The 10,947-nt window shown below is 31.8% G+C and overlaps 1 protein-coding gene across 1 annotated transcript; it reads left to right on the forward strand.

The window, feature by feature from the left end:
• The first annotated feature begins 3,044 nt into the window (after positions 1 to 3,044).
• TES (ATP binding microtubule motor family protein) lies at positions 3,045 to 10,495 on the forward strand. The gene is made up of 15 exons (XM_047301871.2): positions 3,045 to 3,245; positions 3,748 to 4,002; positions 4,415 to 4,504; positions 4,619 to 4,719; positions 4,888 to 5,001; positions 5,102 to 5,183; positions 5,401 to 5,468; positions 5,662 to 5,721; positions 5,797 to 5,921; positions 6,462 to 6,657; positions 7,128 to 7,265; positions 7,561 to 7,650; positions 7,724 to 8,635; positions 9,692 to 9,999; positions 10,100 to 10,495. The coding sequence occupies exons 2-15, from the start codon at positions 3,765 to 3,767 to the stop codon at positions 10,419 to 10,421; spliced, it is 2,844 nt and encodes a 947-aa protein (XP_047157827.2). The 5' UTR covers positions 3,045 to 3,245; positions 3,748 to 3,764; the 3' UTR covers positions 10,422 to 10,495.
• The last annotated feature ends 452 nt before the right edge of the window (positions 10,496 to 10,947 follow it).

The raw sequence follows: 10,947 nt of genomic DNA on the forward strand, positions 1-10,947 counted from the left end.
AAAACATAGTAAATACTCTATACACATATTATATTTATTATTCACCCGCGTTGGTATTAGTTGAAGAAACACACGCTATACACTTAAATGGAGGTGTTTAATTGTTTGAAATAATTAATAAAAAATGAAAATAGAAACAATTTAAAACTATAGATGTAATAATTTAAATTCTACATGTCATAAAATAGAATATTTAAATTTTAAAATACAAAACAAAATCAATATATTAATCTCATAAAGGGAAGAAATGTAGTTTGATTAAAATTATTAGAATAATGAATTGAAAATGAATAGATGATAATCCATCTATCTAAATTTATTTGACATAAAAAGTAAAGTTGATACTTATTTTTTATGCGTTAAATATGTTTTTTTTTCTTTAAATTATTTTTTAAAAAAATTATATATTTATAAATTAAATTATATATCTAGAGATGTAAAAATGTATTACTCGTTTAGACATTGAGGTTGAGGTGAAAACAATTATATATATATATATATATATATATATATATATATATATATATATATATATATATATATATTTAAATGTGGAATAAATTTAATTTAATTTACTTAATCCATGGATTAAATCCAATTGAAAATGGATTGACTGGTGAATCTCTGACAAGAATCAGTTATTAGTTTTTTATTAATTTTTATAAGTTTTTTTATTAATTACTTATTATTTCTAATAATGAAGATGGACAATTTGATCATTTTAAATATTTGTCAAATTATATAGATTGTCACTTTAATGTTTAATTACTAAACTACTAGTTAATAAAATAAATGAACATTTTGATTTTAATAAAATGTTTTCTATATTGCAAAAGAAATTTTATAACATATTATAATATAATTTGGACATACCATTTATTAAAATACATAATAAAATAAATATATAATTTAAAGACTAAAAATATATTTAATTTATCCACGTACTAAAAACTATGTTTATAATCATGGGAAATTGATTCAAGGAAGAAAATATTTGTTTATATGATAATTTACAAAGGAAGTGAGAGGAGTATTTACATCAGAGTCTATTAAAGCATGGAAGCTAATACATGTCTATAAAAAATAATAATGTCTTTAAAAGAAATTGAAAGAAATAAGTTGTGATACTTATGGATATAATAGTCTATATATTTATACTGTTGTTTGGTATAAATTAATTAGGTTTAAGTATTAATATTTTATTTTACAATTTTATGCTATTTTACACCGGTCTTACTTTTTTTTTATAATTTTATGATATAATTTAATCTTTAAAATTTCATATTCTGAATGTAAGTATGTTATTTTATATAAATATTTTTCGTTCAGGATTTTGACGACTTCATCCAAATTTTGTCTTTATAAGATTTTTAGTTGACTAAAAGAAAAAAAAAGGGTATATGATGTTTTAATCACGTAAGGACATTATTATCATCAATTATTACATCTAACTTGTCTATTTTAAAGCTAGACAACTCAATCACCTAAAACATGCTAAAGATGTTTCTTTACTTGTATTTGTTCATGAAAATAAAAATAACAGATCCTTTTTTATCTTCTAAGAAAATAAAAATATATTTTTAATTTAATATTTATAAAATAAATTTTGAAGTGTGTGATTGAGAAAGAAAAAAAGAAAAAAAATGAAAGTAAAAGGGATTGAAAAAAAAATGACATTAAAAATACATAATAATGTCTAATATAAATTTATTCAGAAAAGAGTTGAAAATGAAATAAAAAGTATATAAGATAATATGAGTTAAATAATAATAATAATAAATATTTTTATGGGTTAAATATGTTTTTAGTCCCTAAACTATTGACCGTTTCTGGTTTTCGTCTCTCTTTCAAAATAAGGTACAATTTGGTCCTTATTCTTTTTAAAATTTTGGTTTTAGTCCTCGAAAACTAACACCGTTAAAAATGTGGTAATTTTCGAGGTTAGTTTTCGAAGATTAAAACCAAAGTTTCGAGGACTAAAACTAGAGTTTCGAAAAGAATGCTGACCAAATTGTACCTTATTTTGAAAGAGGGACAAAAATCAAAAACGACTAATAGTTTAGGGACTAAAAACATATTTAACCATATTTTTATTTTACAACCGTAAAAGAAATAAGTATTATAATTATGATATGTATTAAATGTCTACACTTACTCTATCTTCATTATTTTACATGTTATATTCTTTTATACAATAAAAAATTATTTATTTATGATGGGTGAAATTGTCAAAATATCATTGCATAGATATCATCGTGGAATTTTAACTACAAGCAAGTTGTTGTATGTGTTTTTTTTTTTAATTTTCATTAAAAAGTGTTGGCCCATAAGATAGGACTTCTTGCAGCCAATTGTTTCTTTATAGTTCTCCAAAGTTAACTATGAATTGGAAAGTTGAAAAAGAAAAAGTCCAATGCCACAAAAGGAATCAAATCAGAATCAGGGCAATGATGAACAGTCTGTACAATCAAGTTAATTAATATAGAATCACTTTTACTGTCAAAAAAAATAATCCTACTTCATTTGTTTAACTTAAAAGTGATATTCTCAATATTAATTAATAGATTTCAAGAATTCTTGGAACATGAGAGACAAACATCTTCATATATGGAATAGTATAAAGTTAAATTGTACAATATTGATAAAAAATGTATACAGATTCAACGAAGAAAATATATTTATTTGTTTCCACGATTATTGTAGACAAAATTCTTAAAATCATGAAAAAGACATTGCTATAAAAAATAAAAGCACTTGAATAGGCGTGACAAATGACGAGCCATGTTACGCAACACATTTTTCAACTTAGATTAAAATAATTTTGTAACCTACCTCTTAATAAGGATAGTTCTGTGTATATAATTTTAAATGAAGCATATAAAAATTAACACTGTGAGAAACAAGAAGTGAGAGAGGCCCCAGAAGCCCAACAAAACCCACGCATTGAAGCCCATGGCCAAGGCCCGTGAAAGTGGAGGATGTGGGACCAAAAATTTTAAACTTCCGTTTTTTATTGTTTCCCGTGCCGATGCGCGCTCTGAACGGAAGGGCCACCATAGAAGTAGCCGTTACTATACCTCATACTATCTCTGGAACATTGAATTTCAGAGCGTTTTTTTCTCTTTCCAAAAGTAAATCTCAAGAGATTCCGTAGTTTGATTTTGGAACTCCATACTACGTCGTTCACTATTTCCACCGCCGAGTTCATCATTTCCGGTCACCGTGCATTCTTTCTTCACTTGCAGGTTCTTCTTCTCTTTTATTTCTCAAAGAATCGTTTTCTTTTTTTAGAAGCATGCCTTGAGTGTGCGATGTAAAGATCAAGAAAAAGATTTAGTAACACATCTTATGAAGCAGTAATGTCAAATCGCCTTTGTGCAGAGATAGTAAATAAAATATTGTTTTTGTTTTTTGGATGTGTTCTCGTTACCTGATTCGGCAATATTAGTGGTTTCACAGCATAGTAGGTTTTAGCTTAGTCTTCTGTCGTTCTTTGTACAATATCCTATTTTGAAATTTGAAATCTGGTTTTTAATTTCTACTTCTACGAAGCTTAGATTTCCGATTTTCTATCTATTTCTGTTACTGTTATTATTATTCGTTCTCATCCAACACAGTAAGCTGGGCTAAACGATTTCGGAAGAATAAGGCGTAGTTATTATTTATAATGTTTTTTTTTTCTCAGCTGTTTTCTCTTAGAAATGAAGTGTTGTAAAATGCTCTTGCTGATGGATGATTGATCTGTAGAAATTAAACGGAGTACGATGACGGGAACACCGGCGGCGGTGGCAACGCCGCTGTCTAAGATGCAGAGAAATCTGTCAGGCACGCCTGGTGGGTCCAAAGTTCGGGAGGAGAAAATCCGAGTCACGGTTCGGATGAGGCCACTGAATAGAAAGGAACAAGCCATGTATGATCTTATTGCATGGGACTGTTTGGATGAGCACACTCTTGTGTTCAAGAATCCAAACCAAGAGAGGCCTGCAACACCATACACCTTCGGTACCCTTGTTGAACTTTTTTTTTCCTAGAGGAAGAGATGTATGTTTGAATTTCTTTTCATCAACAGACATCTTCCTAAATGGGAATTAATGAACTTAAATTCTATATTATTCTGGTTGACGCTAGTAAATTTAAACGATTCTCTTGCTCATTTATTGTTTTTATGTTTGGTCGATTGGATTTGTATTTGTCAAGTCTCTATTTCCTTTTATACAGCATTTTATCAAGAAATGATATTTTGACATAAATCCTTTATATTTATTTGAAACTATTCTTTCTTAATTTTTACTCTTATATTTTCCAAAAAAAAAAAATACAAAAATTTATTTTTTAAAACCATTTTCCTCTTATAATATATTTCAAATGAATACCATTACTCTATTTATCTTATTTATTATGTCTTATGTCACAGATAAAGTTTTTGCACCTGCGTGCTCAACTCAGAAAGTTTATGAAGAAGGGGCTAAAGATGTTGCTTTATCAGCACTTTCTGGAATCAATGGTAATTTATTTTAGCTAATGCTTTTGTTAGAACCTCTCTCTCTCTCTCTCTCTCTCTCTCTCTCAGATTAAGGGCTGTTTTGTATCCGTTCAGCAATTTCCTTAATTTTCGCAGCAACCATTTTTGCCTACGGCCAGACTAGCAGCGGTAAGACATTCACGATGAGAGGCGTCACTGAAAGTGCTATTAAGGACATCTACGAGTACATTAAGAATGTGAGTGACTCTGTTGATGCCTACCAAACCATGTTAATTATCTTCCACTGAGTGGGAGGTAGAAAGTAGAAAATGACCAGTCATGATTTGAATCTTATTAGTCGAATTGAGGAATTTTAAGGGTATGCTTGTAATTATGAACGTCTTTTTCCGTTTCGATTTCCGCAGACACCAGAAAGGCATTTTATCTTGAGAATCTCTGCCTTGGAAATCTATAATGAGACTGTCATAGACCTTCTAAAACGTGAATCTGGTCCTCTTCGGCTCTTGGATGATCCTGAGGTATAGTTCAGAAATAAATCTGGGATTGAAATTTGTCAACGAGTGCTTTAGCTTTTCGATTTGTAGCAAATCCTGAGGTGTATTTTTTCTTTGGATATAGAAAGGGACTATTGTGGAAAAGCTGAATGAAGAAGTAGCTAAGGATGGTCAACATCTAAGGCATTTAATTGGCATCTGTGAAGGTAATTTAGAAATCTGGCGTAATTTACATGTATAGGTTTCTCAAGAGCATACAGTATCACCATGTTATTTAGCTAATACTTTTATATCTCACTATTGCTGATGTTCTCTTTGTATAGAATCCATGTAACAGAGTTGTAGAAAATATAGAAGTTGTGAGCGTTTTACACTTAGGTTATCGGCATAGTACTATTGTTCATGTAAATGTTGTATCTACAGCGCAAAGGCAAGTTGGGGAAACTACTTTAAATGATAAAAGCTCAAGATCACATCAAATAATCAGGCTGGTAAGCTCAGTTGAGGAAATATAAGTACTCATTATCATCATCATCTTTTAAGATGATAATGCATGCTTTTTTCAGTATTTCAGCTTGGTTAACTTTTGGATTTCTTTTTTTCTGGCTACTTTATGCGGAGATTAGAGATAGGACATTATGCTTACTGCTCTTTATTCACTATTTTTATACGAATATATTTCAGACTGTAGAGAGCAGCCTTCGCGAAAGCTCAGGTCACGTAAAGTCTTACATAGCCAGTTTGGTATGTCTTCATAGTTTGACATAATACTCTTGATAACTGGCTAGTCATACTGATGAGTGATTCTTGTAACCTCAGAATTTTGTGGATCTTGCTGGAAGTGAACGCATCTCTCAAACAAATACATGTGGAGCAAGAATGAAGGAAGGGAGCCATATCAACAGAAGTTTGTTGACACTTGCATCAGTCATCAGGAAGCTCAGGTCCAGAAACCGTATATTTTTGTTAAATACCCAAATGAATGTGGCTACTTTGTCATTGTTCTTCTGCTAAAGTTTTAGTAGCCAGGATAATTAAGCAGCTGATAAAGAAATCCTAAAAGGCTTATTTGTTTGTTTTTTACCGAAAAAAACATTTTTTTTAAAATTAAGAATGTGTTTAAGAGCTCCAAAATAATTGCATAGTTTAAAAAAATACAAAACCTCAACAAGCTTTATGTTGAGTTTTTAGTTTATCCAGATGTCACCAAAAAATTGATTTCTTGTGATAAAAGAGTCGCCCTAGATATAAGGTGATTGTTTTCGTCTAGAAACTGGGTTCCGTAAGTGTATCAGTAGTCCACTTTTGGAACCCAGTTTTTCTCGTAATCGTTTTTTCATTCGATGACTACAGATTGTGGATTGTGTAAATTAGTTAATCTAAAATTGGCATCGATTACTATGATAAAAAAACTTGTATGGCACCGTAATTTGGTCAATGCACAGAAGTCTGATTTAGCTTTTGGAGTTTTCTTTACTTTGCAGTGGCGGAAAACGTGGTCACATACCGTATCGAGACTCAAAATTGACACGAATTTTGCAGTCTTCATTAGGAGGGAATGCTCGAACAGCGATTATATGTACCATAAGTCCTTCCTTAAGTCACGTGGAGCAAACAAGAAATACACTAGCATTTGCTAACAGTGCAAAGGAAGTCATTAATACTGCCCGAGTGAATATGGTACGATTAAATGTCTAAATATGAAAAAGTTTTACTCGTGTTCTTATATTATTACTATATAAAATATTTTTTTCCAAAAAATTCCTTTCTAAACTGAAGCTTGCAGATGTTTGACATCTTTCAATCTTATTGACGTGTAATTTTGGATGTTGCTCTCCTAGGCTTCTTGTAGTTAGTTCATAGAGTATCCCACCACAAATTTACTAGCAGCAAAAGGGTATTTGTTTGATAGAAGTATTTTTAATTATCGAGAGAAAGTTACGTATGCACATTTTTCTTAAAAATCAATTTGTCTTTTATTTATAGTGGCAATTCTAAAGGTCTTATTTTCCCATGTGCTTACTACGTGATATTCAATTTTCTTTTTATTTTCAAGTAGGGCAATTCTAAAGGTCTTATTACATGCATTCATTCTTTCCACGAGAAAAGAAAGGTATCATACTAAGATAGATGGTGATAATTTTAAACAGGTTGTTTCAGATAAGACACTAGTTAGACAATTGCAAAAGGAAATTGCCAGGCTTGAAGGGGAGTTACGAAGTCCTGACCTTTCTTCAAATTCATGTCTAAGGTCATTGTTAGTTGAAAAGGAATTGAAAATTCAGCAGGTACAAACTTCTTTCTTCGGTCTTAACTTTTCTTGTTAACAAAGTTGTAGTCAATAATTTCTATATACATTCCAACACTTCAAATATTCATATTCTTGATCCATTCAATGCGTTTAACTTTCCCATTCCATAACTGACCGAAATCCCGGTAACTGGCTTTCAGTTGGCTGCTTTCCTCGTCGCAGAACTTGTGAAAGACCAAGTTAATAAATAAAACTGACTTTTCTTGTGTTTTTATGTAAAAGGGAAACTCTTTTGGATGAATTGAATTGATTTGATAAATACGAGTTTGCAGATGGAGAGGGATATGGAAAACCTGAGGCGACAGAGAGACCTTGTACAATCTCAACTTGAACTGGAAAGAAGAGCGAATAAAGTTCCGAAGGTATTCTCATGGTCATATCACATTAGTGTAACCCTGATATATTTTCTGAAACAAATTATATGATTTTTCTCAGGGATCAAACGATTGTGGACCCTCTAGTCAAGTTGTCAGATGTCTTTCTTTTCCCGAAGAGAAAGATTCTGCCAATAGTAAATGTACTACAGAAAGAAGAGAGGCAGTAGGCAGGCAGGCGATGCTGAAGAGTTTATTGGCTTCTCCTGATCCATCCATACTGGTCGGTGAGATTCGAAAGCTTGAGAATCGACAGCTGCAGCTCTGTGAGGATGCAAATCGAGCCCTTGAAGTTCTGCACAAGGACTTTGCAACTCACAAACTTGGGGATAAAGAAACTGCTGAAACCATGTCGAAAGTATTATCTGAAATAAAAGACTTGGTAGCTGCCAGCTCTACTCCAGAAGAAATTGTGGCTGCAGATAAAGCCGACCTAATGGAAAAGATCACTCAGTTGAAAAATCAAGGGAACACTATTGCATCTTTGGAAAGGAAACTGGAGAATGTTCAAAAATCTATAGACAAGCTTGTTTCTGCTTTTAGTTCAGAGGAGACTCCAGAGAACAAGACCCCTCTGCGAAGGAAGAAAATTCTTCCTTTCTCCTTAAGCAACAGTCCCAACATGCAACATATAATACGTGCTCCTTGCTCGCCTCTTTCCTCTTCGCGTAAAACTATTGAACATGAAATTGAGAACAGGGCACCGGAAAGCAACATTGGCGTCACTGGCAGTGATACTTTTGCTAAGTTAAATAAAGATACTCCGCGAAAGCATGACGAAAGTTGTGATTCTATTTTATCACGGGAAGGAAGCCCAGCCTCCCGACAATCAAAATCAGTCAACGTAAAGAAGATTCAAAAAATGTTCAAGAATGCTGCGGAGGAGAACATTCGGAGCTTCCGAGTATACGTTACCGAGTTAAAAGAGCTAGTAGCAAAACTGCATTACCAGAAGCAACTTCTGGTTTGCCAGGTAAGATTAGTTTATTTCAACTACCCTACTAGAGTGCTGCATTGCTCTTTTTGTTATGTTAGTAAAACCATTTCTTGCACTGAACCATGTCAGCACTTGATAGTGACCAAGTATGCAATGGACCTTAAATTAAGAAGCATAATAAAAGTCAACTTTAAATATGAAACTCGTCACTCTCGTTATTGTGAAAGTAATGACAGAAGAAGTTCCATCATTTTATTAGCGACAACAGACAACAAAAAGATAAGAAGAATTAGGAGTGGAATTGACATATGACCAAAATTATGGTATGTAGTGGAAATTAATAAGGTCAAGATAGAACACTAACTTAGAATGTCTTCTCTTTTGAAACATGTTCATCTTCAAGGAAAAAATCCTACTCCACTCTTAGAAGTTGAAAGAGAAAGACTCCAAATAAAACAGCATTCTCATAAATGCTACCCAAATTCTCTAATTCTAATGTATTTAAAAATAAAGTATAAAGAGATGACAGCTATTTCCAGTATCGGTCATCCAAAAATACGAATCCTGATTACAAAAATGAAATTCAAATGCTAGTTCTAGAATATACTGGGTTATAGGTCGAAAGTTAAAAAAAGTAGAAAAAGGAGTTTAGTACTAGGTTCTAGAATATGAGTTTCAAAATTGAAAAAGAAGTTTAGAATGTCCCATTATTGGCCGAACCTCCATTGGTGTCTAACAGTCTTTCACGTGCTTTTCTTACCTTCACATGAACATGCTTGTCTTGGCTGAATTTGTTGCTTCTAATTGGACTTTAATTTGAGCTTAAATAATGCTATTTTCTTCCTGCAATCCCGTACTTTGTATTGAAAGCTCCATATGCTATTTGCACTTAAATCCTAAAAAACACAATTCTAAAGAATATATAAAAAAAAAACACTTTTGTTAAATAATAATATTTTGTTTTGTCAATCTTTTATTAAATTTTTTTAAGAACTGTGTTTCATTCTTTGCATTTATGGTAATTGATTAATCTTAATAGTATATAATATCCTCTTATGGTTATACTTTCATTTCATCTCATCACGGATTTAGGTTTTGGAGCTCGAAGCAAACAAATCACTGAATGAAGGATGTGGTACTCCCGATCGATCTTCTCCGTTACCATGGGATATACTGTTTGAACAGCAGAGAAAGCAAATTATCATGTTATGGCATTTATGCCACATTTCTCTAGTGCACCGGACACAGTTTTATCTTTTGTTAGGCGGGGATCCTTCTGATCAGATATATATGGAAGTTGAACTAAGAAGATTGACCTGGTTGGAACAGCATCTAGCAGAGCTTGGAAATGCTAGTCCTGCACTTCTAGGTGATGAGCCTGCAAGCTCGGTTTCTGCAAGGTAATCCCCTAAATGAAAAAGGTTTTTTTATGTTGTCTTTCAGAAGAAAAACATTAATAGTATTAATCTATTGGTATTAATTGATGGTGAAATGCTGCAGCATCAGAGCTCTGAGGCAGGAAAGGGAATATCTGGCCAAGAAGGTGAACAAACTTACAGCAGAAGAGAGAGAAGTACTTTATGCAAAATGGGAAGTTCCTCCTGTTGGAAAACAAAGGAGGCTGCAACTTGTGAATAAATTGTGGACTGACCCTTATAACATGCAACATGTTCAGGAAAGCGCTGAAATTGTAGCAAAGCTCATTGATTTCAGTGTATCTGATGAAAACAGCCGGGAGATGATTGAACTAAACTTTTCTAGCCCTTTTAATAAGAAATCATGGGCGGGCTGGAACTTTATATCAAATCTTCTAAATTTTTAAACACTAATTGTTGTAGCTGTACTTCATCTATAGTTTAACTGGAATAGAAAAATTTAATTATTACTTTTACATAATTATTACTGCAACTATGTTAGTCTGCCTTTATCCTGAATAAGAAATTTTTTTTGAGAATTAAAACATAATGATAATAGAGGTTAAAGAAAATAAACGATAAATGTTGTTTTAAAAAATAAAAGTATAAATCAAATTAAATGTTAAGGTTAAAAAGAACATCTTAAATAAATTCCGATAATTCACAACATCTATTCTAAAATTTGAATAAAAGTTCAATAAAAATAATTACAAATTCCGATAACTTCATAATAGGAAAAACAAAAGAGTTTGAAATAATAGATTTCAAATTGAGATTTCAATTGTAGAAAATGCTTATTTTACCAGTTTTTTCCATGTTTACCAAGTACCTTTATGAACCTTTAGATGAGAGCATAAAAGAAAAAACAAATATAACAGTGAAAGGAAAAAGCATGATGCATTTCGCAAGTTGCTTGAAGAACATGTTGCTACT

The sequence above is a fragment of the Vigna umbellata genome, chromosome 1, assembly GCF_029865625.1.
Source record: "Vigna umbellata cultivar VRB3 chromosome 1, Vumbellata_1.0, whole genome shotgun sequence".
Lineage (NCBI taxonomy): Eukaryota > Viridiplantae > Streptophyta > Magnoliopsida > Fabales > Fabaceae > Vigna > Vigna umbellata.

Coding starts and splice junctions, on each gene's coding strand:
- TES (XM_047301871.2), top strand. CDS start 3,765: ATGACGGGAACACCGGCGGCGGTGGCAACGCCGCTGTCTAAGATGCAG. Junction 5,722..5,796: donor AGTCTTACATAGCCAGTTTG/GTATGTCTTCAT, acceptor TTGTAACCTCAG/AATTTTGTGGATCTTGCTGG. Junction 7,266..7,560: donor AGGAATTGAAAATTCAGCAG/GTACAAACTTCT, acceptor ACGAGTTTGCAG/ATGGAGAGGGATATGGAAAA.